General features: G+C 42.4%; 1 protein-coding gene across 6 annotated transcripts in view; it reads right to left on the bottom strand.

The window, feature by feature from the left end:
- Positions 1–266: 266 nt before the first annotated feature.
- Positions 267–13,671, bottom strand: part of LOC115024372 (uncharacterized) — a 37,576-nt gene continuing 24,171 nt past the window's right edge. For 5 of the 6 annotated variants that reach the window (XM_029455861.1, XM_029455859.1, XM_029455860.1 and 2 more), the window contains 18 exons: positions 13,480–13,663; positions 12,037–12,179; positions 11,365–11,546; positions 10,164–10,423; positions 9,811–10,045; positions 9,538–9,721; positions 8,447–8,573; positions 8,239–8,325; positions 7,186–7,365; positions 6,750–7,024; positions 6,429–6,577; positions 5,161–5,245; positions 4,222–4,336; positions 2,368–2,499; positions 2,027–2,275; positions 1,355–1,463; positions 1,047–1,203; positions 267–965 (listed from right to left, as the gene is read on the bottom strand). In XM_029455861.1, coding sequence (XP_029311721.1) covers positions 552–965; positions 1,047–1,203; positions 1,355–1,463; positions 2,027–2,275; positions 2,368–2,499; positions 4,222–4,336; positions 5,161–5,245; positions 6,429–6,577; positions 6,750–7,024; positions 7,186–7,365; positions 8,239–8,325; positions 8,447–8,573; positions 9,538–9,721; positions 9,811–10,045; positions 10,164–10,423; positions 11,365–11,546; positions 12,037–12,179; positions 13,480–13,663 — 3,267 coding nt within the window. In that variant the 3' untranslated portion in view covers positions 267–551. Of the gene's footprint in view, positions 966–1,046; positions 1,204–1,354; positions 1,464–2,026; positions 2,276–2,367; positions 3,314–4,221; positions 4,337–5,160; positions 5,246–6,428; positions 6,578–6,749; positions 7,025–7,185; positions 7,366–8,238; positions 8,326–8,446; positions 8,574–9,537; positions 9,722–9,810; positions 10,046–10,163; positions 10,424–11,364; positions 11,547–12,036; positions 12,180–13,479; positions 13,664–13,671 lie in introns of those variants that run through there. The other variant, XR_003834118.1, reaches the window with a different exon arrangement.

The raw sequence follows: 13,671 nt of genomic DNA on the forward strand, positions 1-13,671 counted from the left end.
ATGATCTGTGTACGTGCACGTTCAGAGTACAGCCGTGACAGTGTAATTACCAGGAATGATGGGAGCCTGTGAGGGACCTGTCCAGTCAGCTCCGCTTCCATGTGATTTACCTGAACCCTCAGATATAATCACTTCATCAGTCAGGGAGGTTAAGGTGACAGGATACTTCATTACTAAGGATGTACTAGAACCGTCTGTAAGCTTATTTAAGGAACAAAAGCAGGCCGCGTGTCTCACTACCATGAGTCAAAATCATTCAGTCATTCAGCTGTCAGAAAAAGGATTTTATTCTAAAAGGAATGCTAGAGTAAAGGTGAGGTAGGGGCCATTTAAAAAGGAATAAAAACAACTTTAAAATTGTACATTTTGTTGGCAATAAAAATATTTTTGGACAGACATGTCATTAGCATGCAACATAAAAAGCCTACTCTGTAGTAGCATGGGCACATTAAAACAACTACAATCAGTGCAGAAAAGATGAAATTAAAAAAGGCATGTGAATACACATGTTAACATGTTATGGTGGTGTGAGTTGTTATAGTGTAAAGGACTTATACCAACAGATAAAGTAGCAGGTCTTTTGTGTGGAGATGCTGCGCCAGGTTCTGAATGCGACACAGGCGGACGTTCTGGGCGTCTCCTGCACTGTACACTCTGAATATGTGATAGCGCTCCTTCTCTTTCAGTGCAAAGTGCAGCTCGTTGGCCGAGAGGTTGATGAACGACCTTTCTTTCTTTACGGTTGACTTCACTTCCACGTACAGCACCCCCGGCCCTCCTGCTGGTTCAAAAGTGAGCTTAAAGTCGTAGGGCTGGCCGCTCTCCCCGCCGTGGTTGCACCACAGGACATGCTCAGGTCGTCCGGGCTCGCCACTGTCTCTCCAGTGGCACAGGAAGGAGTTGACAAGCTGCTCCCCCCACTCACCGATCGCTGCCACATCCATCAGGTCATCAGATAACACCACCTACGCAAGAATAGTACAATTTAGAAAATGTTGCCAACACTCAATCAGTGAGAAAGCATCACATGGAGTGAATGTACTGACGGTGGTGGGTCTCTGGCAGGTGAGCTCCATGTCCTCCAGGGTGGCCTGTGGAGGCTGGACTTTGTTCCAGAGAGGGAAGTCCAGGTTCAGAGGAGGACGCTGAGTCTCTGCAGCCCCCTGAAACAAACTGGGAAGCACCACGGCCTCAGGGACGACGCTGATAGAGAGACCAAGGATCGGAGAGGAGAGGAGAGGAGTGAAAAAGAGCGTAGGGAGATATGGGATTAATTATTGAGTAACAGTAAAAATCAATATTAGTTTTCTACATAAATGTTTCAAATGTTTGGGGATGAGGGGAAGAAGCCTACAGGCTGTTTGGAGCGGGTTGGTGGCTGGCTGTCTCAGCAGGCTGTGCAGATGGAGGTCTGGGAGCTGCGCGGCTTCTCTCTGCATTCTCAGCAATGTCAGACTCCCTCTCTGTCAGTGACCGACAAGACCACATGGAAACATTTAACACAGGACGCTTTGTTTACAAAGAATTAAGAAGCAAACATTCTACCTCTCTAGCACCAAACATAGGACTCAATATTAAGCTTTACCTCTACTGGGGAATACAGATGTGTTTATCAAAGTTAACCATTAATGAGGGCTGTGTGTGTTTTTGTTCTCTTTAGTCATTTCCACAATGAAGGAGGTGGTTTGTAAAACATAATCCCAAAGAGATCTTAACCCCTTCAACCAACACAGTAAAGTAAAGATGGGGCCTGTGGGCAGCGTGCACACAATCTAATGACATGACAAACGGAACAATATGAACTTATTACATGTCATTTTTACCATACAACTTTTAAAACATTTTTATAATAACCAAAAACTTCCAGCTTATAAATTACACATTTTCAAATTTGATCCATTGTAAATACAAAACTATTGATGAGTGCAGCTTTCATTTAAAATGATTCTATTTGCAACAATTACAAGTACAGAGTAACCCTAAAGCAAGATGAAGAAGTAAGACAGGAGTTTGCTGGATGTGTAACCTGGAGGTGCAGCAGAGTTAGGCTGGTCTGCAGGGCTGAGGACTCTCTGAAGGCCGGGCAGCTCTGTCAGTCTGCTGATGCTCCCCAGTGGATGGTTTCCCTCGTAGCTGCTGCTGCTGCTGGGACTCTGGGGGACGACATGGCTGCTCCCTCTGGGGGCCGCATCCTTTTCTTGGTCTCGGTCTTTAGGCGCAGCTGGAGGTGGCCACATCTTCATGACTGCTTCTACCACACTGCTATCTGCCTGACCTGTTGGCACATAGACGTTATAGCAAATGAGGAATGTAGTTTCCCCATTGTGAAGAAATGACCATGCTGAGACGATATCCTTCTCAGTGTACCTGTGCGACAGGCTCCAGTGTTCAGTATAGATGCTCGAGGAGGCCAGCAAACCAGGGTCTGTGCCCCATCCTCTTGTGCGGGGCGAGAAGGCTCCTCTGGGGAGCTGATGGAGGAGTAACTCCTTGATAGCACTGAAGAACAACATTTTTAGGGAGTTAAAGCCAAAGGAGTAGAAGATTGGATAAGCGTTGTAAAGCACCAATCACAGTGTAAGCCTGGTTCAGTGCTTTTATGCCCTAAAAACAGATAGTAATGAAAATGTCTTTTGATCATATTAATCCCTGTGTGTGTGTGTGTGTGTGTGTGTGTGTGAGAGAGCAAGTATGTGTGTGCTCTTTGCTGCAGTGAGGGATTTGCTCCTCTCGCTCTTTGAGCCCTGGCAACAGCTGCACTTTTATGTCACCACACACAACAGTGAACAAACCTGAATTAGCATATGTGACAGCAGTTATCTATCTCTGTGTGCGTGTGTGCGTGTGTGTAGAAGGAGAGTGTTTGAGCAGGGCTGAGACTGAGACTAAAAAAGACTTTGAATGTTATGAAATGATAATGAAAATTGGGACAAGTGTCTCAGAGAGAATTGGAGAAAGTGCAGATGTAAGATGAGACGAACAGACGCTGTTGTTGGAATTCATCTGATGCTCCAGTCAGAGCGCTGAGCTACAAGCTGGTGTTCTGCATCAAACTGCTTCTTACCACATTAACACACATGCTTCTTACACTGTCTTTTGCTAACATCGTCTACACTTTAACCATGGTGTGGATATGTTAATGAAGACGGAGAGTCCATCAAAACAATAATCAACAAATAACATTAATAGATATTTCTGCTTCTAAATCCTAAAATCTCCCAAATACAGTTTAATTGTTGCTTTGTTACACAGACAGCTGGGCAGGGTGTCCAAAGATTTATGTTTCTTATTCCTCTGTGCCAAAGAGCTCCATCTTTGATGTTCCGTCATTAACACACACACACACACACACACACACACACACACACACACACACACATATTAATCCGCTGCTGAAAACATTTTCCAACAAATGCACTAACTCCTGTTCACTGGAGCTTACTGAGCTTTTTTATTAAAATGAACCTAAACATTTGACACCGGCGTTTAAACATGTTTATCTTCAGGAGGAATAATGGACGGGGTAGAGAAAGCGGAGCGTAGAGAGAGACGGACTAACACGTAGTGTTTGTCAATCATAGGAAACATATAGAAAAAACAGCTGATGTATGTATTTGTTTTTGTGGCTTCAGGTAAGACTAACTACTGCGGCCTCAAGTGGGAATTACAGAGTAATCAGTGAATTACAGTACAAGCACGATGTTCCTAGATTCTCTGGAGTCCTTCAAAGACAGTCATTAGAGCAGGGGTCTTCAACGTTTTTCAGGCCAAGGACCCCAAACTGATGGAGAGATGGAGCAGGGACGCCCTACTATATATATTGTATACAATTGTGTTTTATATTAAACTGGGCCTAGTGCCATGTATAAACATAGCTACCCTGTTATTGTGCATTCATTACCAAGCTATTCAATTAACACTGAATGTGACTGAACGATAACGTCTTCTGTTCGCTACAACATGTTGGATTCATGTTAAAGTGTATTTAAAGATGTTTAAATGTGGGAATTTTCTAATCAACCAAAGATTTTGCAGTACCTCCGCGGACCCCCTGTTGAAGACCTCTGCATTAGACGACAGCTTGGCATGAGACCACAAGAAGGTAACATGACACTGTGTTTTAAAGCTTAAGAATTAAACGTATCATTTGTAATTTATTTCTATTTATTCCGCTCGCTTCAGGAGCAGTGAGGGCTAACTCAGCGTCTGTGCTCTCCGTACCTCTCTCCAGGTTAATGTCTGGTTTGGGGGGCTCCGGGACCTCCCACAGCTCCTCCCCACTGGGCAGCTCTCTGATGTCCTCCTTGCTTAAGAACCTCATCAGAGAGCCTTGGTCCTGCAGACACAAACACAGTTAATGACTTTCTTAATGCTTTACAAGAACAGTTCCATCATTCAGTCAATAAAACATCACATTTGTGAATTTAAATACTACATACAGAAACTGAGGATTAACACGCAGGACTGATTTAGTCAGGATTTGCAAAAAGAACTTCTGAATGCCTGAAGATCAGAGCAGAGTAGATTTTGTGTTTCTCCTCTCTGATTCTCTTGCCAATAGAGGAAGTGGCAGATGTTCCCAACATTGCTGCTTCAGAGACATCTCTGACCTAATTAACATGTACTGTTCAGTTACAGTTTGTTTCCCTGGAATAATATGAAAGTTAGAGTAATAAGCGGGTAAATAAGTGAAAAGGCAGATCTGTATGCAGTTTCCCCAAAACCTGCATCTGTCTGACTCCAGTGTATCGTTGTTACGCTTCAGATTCACATCTTAAATCACTCAAAAACGCCATTTTATTTACTTTGGCAAATCCAGACATACAACTTAATCTTAGTCTCATTAAGATTTCAACATTGATTATATAATGCAGCCCAGTTCTGCTGCTGCACTAAGAAAAGCACACAAGGTAAGATATTCAACACAGTGGAGGCCTGATGTGAGCCTTTTAACTCGGACTTTGCAGAGTTTTGCTTCTGTACTGCTCGACAGAGATGAGAGTAAATTGCCATGTAATACAAACGTTACTTCCTCCAGGGAACTGGCCTATTAGTTCTAGCTACGGTCAGCTCGGTGGTGGTAGTAGTGAGTGTGTGTGTGTGTGTGATCACTGGATGTGGATTAGTGATCAAAGTTAGCAGGGATCATACGTCACTTACATTTAGGGAGGTTATCAGGCCGCTCAGGAAATGCATCAGCTCTTTTCTGTGGCTGCTCTCTGTGCAGAACAATTTCACCAGCTCCCTGAAACACACACACACACACACACACACACACACACACACACACACACACACACACACACACACACACACACACACACACACACACACACACACACACACACACACACACACACACACACACACACACACACACACACACACACACACACACACACGATGTGTTGATAGATTGAACTTGGAGGGCGGCTGTGGCTGAGGAGGTAGAGCGGTCGTCCTCCTATTGGAAGGTCGGTTGTTCTCCGGCCCCTGCGGTCAACATGTCGAAGTGTCCTTGGGCAAGATACTGAACACTAAATTGCTCCTGATGGAATAGCCAACGGTGTGTGAGTGTGTGTGAGTGTGTGTGAATGTTAATGGAGCCTCTGTCACAAGTGTATGAATGTGTGAAAAGGGGACTTGTTATGTAAAAGCCTTTAAGTGTTCGCAAAGACTAGAAAAGCGCTTAATAAATGCGGTCCATTCAACTTTCTCTAGAATTATTCTGATACTCATTTATTATCAATTTCATGAAAAGTAATGTAAGATCAGTGGCTGATGACTAAAGGAACATTACTTGCACAAATACAGAATTATATATAAAAATGTAAAATGTGTATTTAATGTGTATAAGTCACATCTGGAATAATCTCATCTGCTTATTAAGCTCAGTTTCAATATCTCTGTCATAGATCAGCATCTCTATTCAAATTATTTCCATACTAGTGCCAACTGTTCATTTTAAATACAATTTGATTGAAATGAGGAACCATCTAAAGAATATTGAACACGATTATGAATCACACCAGACAATTAATGCTTTCAGTTCGGTGAAACTGTACAGACACACTGTCCTCTACCCTGGTGCCCAACAATAATAAGACATGGAATTAGTGTATAGTTTTTGTAAAACATGATATTATATACATTATATGTAAATATTTTCTTTATGTCAGAAGTGTGAATGTTTAGAATATTGAGGTGCTATTGTTTCAGTCTCAGCTTATTCATTTGACTTTATATTGTAATCATATTCAATTACCTTTTAGAAAAACCTTTGTTCTCAGGTGTGAATGTGCTGAAGCATTGTGGGAAAAGTGTTCCCTGTGGACATTTCTGGATTTGATGGTGGTTTAAAAAGATCAAGATCACATGTAGGAATCTGACAACAGAAGTGAGTGTTGGATTCTATCCATCACACGAACCTGCAGATGTCCAGCTTGGCTGAGAGGTGATCTTTCTGGATGTAGAGCTCCTTCTCATCGTTCAGCAGACAGATAACATCCTGCAACTCCACCACTGGAGCCTCACTGTCAGCAACATCCAGCTGGTAGCAGATGTACAGCTTACCCACCTGTAAACAGGAGAAACGTCCTGCTGTTAGAAAGGATATACGATACATATTTCCTTTAGATGGGTATGATTATGTTCAGAGTCCTCTGTTCAATCAGTGCGTGTGTGTGTGTGTGTGTGTGTGTGTGTGCCTCCAGGTGTTAACCTGCTCTAAACTCCGTGTGATTCCTGACCTGTCCGAAGGAAAGTCGCTTGATTTTCTCCCCGATCTTGTTGTCAATCAGCTCTGAGTAGACTTCAGCCAGCTCGTCGTGGTGGTACAGGAACCTCTGGATGTAGGGCATCAAAGCGTGCACCATGGCCTGCATGGGCGGACAGGGTCTCAGGTTCTCAGTCTGAGGCTGAGTCTTCACACACTGGGTCAGCTTACGGATCCCACAGATCTCCAGAAACAAACCTCGGTCCTCCTCGTTGAAGGCAGGTACGGTGTTGGCTCGTTCTCCCGGCACTGGCAGGCAATAATACAACAATAGTCAGAATCTCCTTTTTACCTCGGTTATATTTGTGCAGTTTTGGGCATAATTCCTAGTGGGTATGGTGAAAAGTAATCAAGTACAAATCTCACATTGACAAATATACGTAACAAATAATAGTGTAGCAGCAGCGTACCACAGGTCTTGGTCCTGGGAGCAGTCTTCTTCTCTGCTGGTGGCAGGTTGAGCAGACAGATCTGCTTGTGAGGTTTAAAGATCTTTTCCACCTCTTTGTTGTCAGCAATCATGGGTTTGCGTGCCAGACTCACCCAGCTGTTATCCTTGGTGGGGAAGACCCTTTTATCGGACACCATACCTGTACAAGAGGCATAAAGGACAACCGGGGTCAGTTTCCACAACTGCAGTCCTGCACATCTGCTGCTCTTTGATCATTGAAGTGCCCGCTCTAGTTTTCTTGTACACAAACAAAGTAAAGCTTTCATTCAGTGCATCTAACCAAAACACCAATATTTGAAATATGAAAGGACAGATTCTTCTGAAGCACCAGAGAATAATTCTGTACGAATCTAATAGTTTGTGGCTTTTTAAAATTTGATGCAGATACATTTTCAAGCTCTGATATTGTAAACAATAAATAAAATTAAAAATCCCAACCATTATGTTGGTATTGCCAAAGTTATGATACAATTTTAGTTCATGTTTCAAAAGACACTGCAGTACAGAAATGCCGAGAATTAGTTTGAGGTCATTTAGTGTTGCTGTTACACATTTTATTCACCAGAGTGCTGACTGTTATGCTTTTATGTTGAAAAGGAATATCATCCTCCGATTGATCCTTATAAGACTTTTTATTATTATTCTAAGCAGATCTATGGACGTTTAATCAGAAATCATGACAGATGGTGTTTCCTAAAGTCCTTGATTACATTAGTATTGTAGTTCACTCTGCTGCTGCCAAACCAACACACACCTGCACTGCATGCAGAACAGTTGGCTTTATAGATGCTGTTCGTGTCCTTAATCATTTCTCTCGGTATCTGCCTTTTTGTTTCCAGTGTGAAATCACAGCTGCTTTCAAAATATGTGCTGAACAGACAGGTGGTGGATGATGCTTGTTGCAGCCAATACTTTGCAGTAAATACTCAGGCCAATAGGAAGTGGAGTAGACACACAGATTGAAGAGGGACGAAGGGTGGATTTGCATCATGAAGGTGTATGCATTACTCACCCTTTAAGGTGGAGCAGTACCCGGAATTGAGTCCGAACGGAGAGATGTTTTCCTGGTCACCAGACATTTGAATTTTACACTTTTGAGCTGTTGAAAGCAAAAAGAAATGATATGTTATATTATATCACAAGCTGCAGACAGTGGCTTGAAGAGTAAGGAAACGTGTGAGTCACTGAATGCGAAACACTGGAAATCTAAATGTCCTCACCAAGTCTGGCATAGAGCACCGACACATCCTGCAGCACTTCAGCAGTTGGTATGGGAGATGATGAACAGATCAGTTCCAACAATCCGACATACTGCTTCATATTGGGACTGAGATCCACATCCAGCAGCTATACACAAGATTCCGCAAGCACAGATGAAGATATAGTCTACATCAATAAGGGTGTACTTTTAAACACAGAGACAGGAGAAGAGCCTTCATAGTAAAACACATTTGCCACCTAAAGTCCCAAAACTGCAATCATCAACCAGAACCCTGATTATAAATGACGGGCGACAGACAAGATACTATGTCCTCAACAATACAGTGTTACATCTAAGTAACTGACGGTTCACTGCAGTAAGATAGATACTCGTTATTAAAGAGTTTGCAGGGAGCTCTAGTCTTTTGTCAGCCTTTCAAAAAACAAAAACACAAAAGTAAAAGTGTAAGGAATGAATAAAACATTACGTTTATGTTGTCTAACGTAAGCTGCAAATGTTAGCATGTCCCGCTAACTAGCTCATTACAGTAGTAACTGAGTGAGACTTCAAAGGCCAAGAAGCACATTCATTCATTAATTACACAAGTGTGTGGGGTTAAAGGTTCTGTTAAAGTAAATAAATAAATAAAGCCCCATCCATGACTAGTGCTAGCCTAAACTCTAATAATACGATATAAGTATAAGCAAAACGTTTATAACAAAACAGTTCTTACAACTAACTGTCTTCTACACAGATTCTATACTGAAATGATTTGTTTTCTCTGTGCCTTTCTTCTGCCTGTTGAGAATATTATATTATATAATAATAGGATATAATAGAATATCAAAGGATTATAAGTTGACAGCATTTTTGGTGCACATTTAGGAGGTTCATCTAGCGACACAGCATCTGTAAATATTATAGACACATAAATTAAGTCTACATAATATAATATTACATCTAAATATTGTATTATATTGTGTATACAAGAGGACGTTACCCAGAGCCTTGTCATCATATTCTGGAGATATTGTCAGTAAATGTGAGTAAAATACAGACTTCGCTTATCTCATGTAAAAACACAGACGTAGGGAAATGTTGTGAGCTTACTTTGATGAAGAAGTTCTTCATGCCATCCAGGTGGTTGTAGAAGGGATGCAGGACTTTGGGCTGCTGGACAGGGCTGTCTAATCCTTGGGTCAGCTGTCTGTAGCGCTGGAACATCCCCGTCGGGTCACTCCAGCACACATCCTTCAGGTGGTAGAAACGTCCTGAGCACCACTCATCATTCCGCCTGGGGGCAGGGTTTGATTTGTGGCCTTAGATGACACAATTTAGACATTCACCTTAAAGAGAAGTATGCTGACACAGCTGACGACGTACCTGTACTCTATGAATACAGCAGGCGTGTGCTGGAACAGGTCCTTCAGGGTGCTCTGGGTACAGTTCATATGCAGATAGGTGTAGACATTGCAGATGTGCTCAACGGTGGAAGAGAAGTTTGCCCCCTCTAACTCGTCCTCAGCTCGTCTCTGCTCCTGGTCATCGGCTTCTGGTTTTACACACCATTTCTTCAGGTAGCTTATCAGAGTGTCCACTGAGATACTATGTCTCATTCCTTAAAGAGGGGAAAAGACAGTGACTCACAGATTGTCTATTATGTAACTGACTCAAAATAACCTGCAGCATTGTAGGATAACCACCAGAGCTCTACACAATAGTATACACATTTTTACCTAAAGCTCTGCTAAACTCGCTGGGGTCTATTTCCACATAACAGACATGAGTCCCGAGCAGCCTGGAGACCTCAGGTGAAGTCAGGTAGACTGAGTTTGGACAGAGGTACATTCTCTCTTGCTCTTCTCTTTCCAGTGGGCGATAGGCTGGAACCCATTCAAGGTGACACAAGAAGTGGTAGAAGGAGGACTTGATGCTTTTGATTGGTTGTCCATCACTGTCAATCACCTGAGCTGTGAGGTACTGAGAGTAGCGGTGTCTGGAAGAACGAGAAAGGGGATTTTTGGAATAGGTCAGCAATCAATGAGTGCTTCTTACACGATGCATTCAATATATGATCATATCCCTTCAAAGACCCTCTGACTACAATGCATGGATTATAGCCTCTTCAGTTGTCGTTCAGGGATCTTGATGCCACTTGTGACAATTCATCAAAGTGGCAGAACTGTGTGACCTACATTCCTCTGCAGAGCACACAGCCCTCAGCATCACATGTGCACAATGATCAGTTCAATGCACTGAGAAATTATTATCAGCGCTCGAAAGAAAAAACTCCACTTGTGTCTAATCAACCAGTTTACTAGAGTTATACTCCACATGTGCCTTCTTTAAAAAATACAAAGTGTATTTGTTGTATGTTATTTGCCCGATGATCGACAGGCTGTTTCCCTGCCTTCAGTCTACTGTGTTACCCTGGAAGTAAAAGTAGGGATAAACATGATTGATGTATAGATTTTGTTTATCACAATGCAAGGTCATTATATCAGATCAAATGTCAGAATAGTTACTAATAATGTTTTATTGTATGCAAATTCATCTTTAACTTCTATACTGTACTTGCACTGATGGTGTGCACTGTTCATCAGCCTGTCCTCTACTCACACACAGCTTTAATAGTAACTCACTAATCTTTCTGTCAACGTCAAACAAAAGGCTGATGAAAACAACATTTAACAGTCAAACAATGTTCCCACTTGACCCCAGTAATCACTTACTCACAGCAGAAAATAAAGGGATTACCACTGGACTAACCCCAAAGTCATTAACTTAGTCTTTATCTCTGACCATTAGGTTTCCTGAACATTACAGACACCGAGTGAATGCACCTGCTTCTCAAATGGGACGATCTTCCCTCGACAGAACAAAGTAGCGCAGGAGAAATATGTAAGTGAGAGTGTGTTCCGTGTGTGTGTGTGTTACCCGGTATCCCAGTTTTCTGCCAGAAGCTTGAGCAAGGCCATTCTCTGCTGCAGGAGGAGGTGGCCGGGCAGCTGGGCTGTGGCCAGGGCATGGAACTCCTCACAGGGGTAGTCATCAAGCACAAAGCCCCCTCCTGGATTTTGGGGCCACATTGTACTTTCCACTGACCAAGGACTGGAGGCCTGGTGGAGGAGTAGGATAGGTTAGATTACAGTTAATTCCCACGTATCTGCACCTGATACCGAAATAATGTAAGTACCAGCATAAGTCACACAATGACTGATGGTATCATGACAAATCCAAATACTATTCGTGCTGGCTGTAGCCCGGACCACATCACCCTAAAGCAGCTATAGTCTCTCTAGTCCTCGTGTGACTCACAATGCTTAATAACTTTATCCTTTAAATCACTATCTTCGTCATCCTGGTGAGTCACAGTTAGTTATTAAAGCAGTGAGCTTCAGGAAGATCGTGTTCAGCCTTTGGTGTCCATGCAACCAGTAAATATTGTGTCCTTACACAACACATCCATAGCCCTTTATCATCTGCGCTCACAGGTGGGGGTGTCACGGCCTCGGCCTGCTCTTTTTGTGTTAGTATAATTGCATTTTTGCAGCCTGAGTGGAGTGTGATTCCTAAATAGCCGAGGTAAGAGTTGAGGGGTGTCCTCACCAGTTCTTTAGCAGTGAGTGTTTGTCTCTCTTTGCGGATGATGAGACCGTCTTTGACTCCCAGATGGCTGAACAGCTCCCTCCATCCTGCTACATCGCTGTCTGTCTGCACATAGCAGGGACTCAGCAACACCCAATCCCAGCCTGGTGGAGAAAGAGGAGGACAGGAGAAGTGTTTACAGGAGGAAGAACAAAAGCTGAATATTGTATAGGTGGCATAAATCAAAGCAGAACAGTAAACAGGCAAAGGAGATGAAGAACTCAAAGACAGAAAGGACAGTGCAATGTTTGTATCAGTTTCAGATCAGGTGAAACATTAGTGTCAAATCTCAAAGGGAATCTGCTTTATGGCCCAAAGGTAAGATCCTATAATTATAGGTTTAAGCACTCATAAATATTCATAATGCTTTATAACAATCATAACATAACATAACACATTATAAAACATGATATATAACATTTATGGGAATTATAATACATTATGATCCTTGCAAAGAAACTACAACAATTATGAAGTATTATGACACTTGACCAGTATGTCATTATAAAGTGATTTTTAATGTGTTAGGATTATTATTGAAAAGCATTATGAATATGCTTATAACTACAATTATACAGTGCTGTAAGCAGCATTTAAAGCTGTATAATTCTAACGCATTATAGACATGGAAAGTTTAACACAATTAAATTCTAAAATATGTATTGAATGAGAATAGTTATTGGCTTCAGACTGCGACCAGGGGAAACTTTATCAGTGTCCCTAGTTGATAATTATACTACTAATAGAGCACAATGACACATCGCCTCAATAATGTAAAATATCTATGTTTAAAAATGCTTCCAGCTAATGTGGTTCAATGAGCAGAAACATCATAAAGAAAACATTCATTTGCGACCTCAGCCCCCCCTCTCCTATTCCAAAGGCAGGTCAAGCGTTCTGATCCATTTCCCATAAGACAACGACTCCTCCACTTAAACACACACACACACACACACACACACACATACACACACACACACACACACACACACACACACACACACACACACACACACACACACACACACACACACACACACACACACACACACACACACACACACACACACACACACACACACAGGTATTTCATGCTTTCTTTAACCCTAACAATGGAAGCAAAGCCTCACATAACTTTCCTCACAAAAGGAAAAAATAGACAAACCCATACGCGTATACAAACAGACGATGTCCTAATTTAGGAAAGAAAAGGGAGCGGTGCAGCTGGGTACAGTGAGGAACAAGTCTTGGGGATTGTTTGGGATATTTTAGCAAGCTTTCTATAGTCAACATGAAGACAGAACAAAAGCTGGAAGAAGCACAAGGTTCATGCTCAGTTGAGTCAAGCTTTTTAAAAACACAGTGCATGAGAGTCAGTATTAACAACTTTGGGTTTCTGCGTACCGGGCAGTTTCTTTGGCAGGTCGATGTTGCCGTACTCTTCAGAGAAGTGCACCCTTTCATCGGCTGGGCACAGCAGACCCCTGTTGGTGAGGACGGGTACTGCAATGTCGGAGTATTCCTGGCTGGAGGAGGAATGCAGCTTGATGAAAACCAAGTAACTCACCACCACTGCTTCAGGCTTTAACTGGTGAA

Source organism: Cottoperca gobio, chromosome 19 (genome assembly GCF_900634415.1).
Source record: "Cottoperca gobio chromosome 19, fCotGob3.1, whole genome shotgun sequence".
Lineage (NCBI taxonomy): Eukaryota > Metazoa > Chordata > Actinopteri > Perciformes > Bovichtidae > Cottoperca > Cottoperca gobio.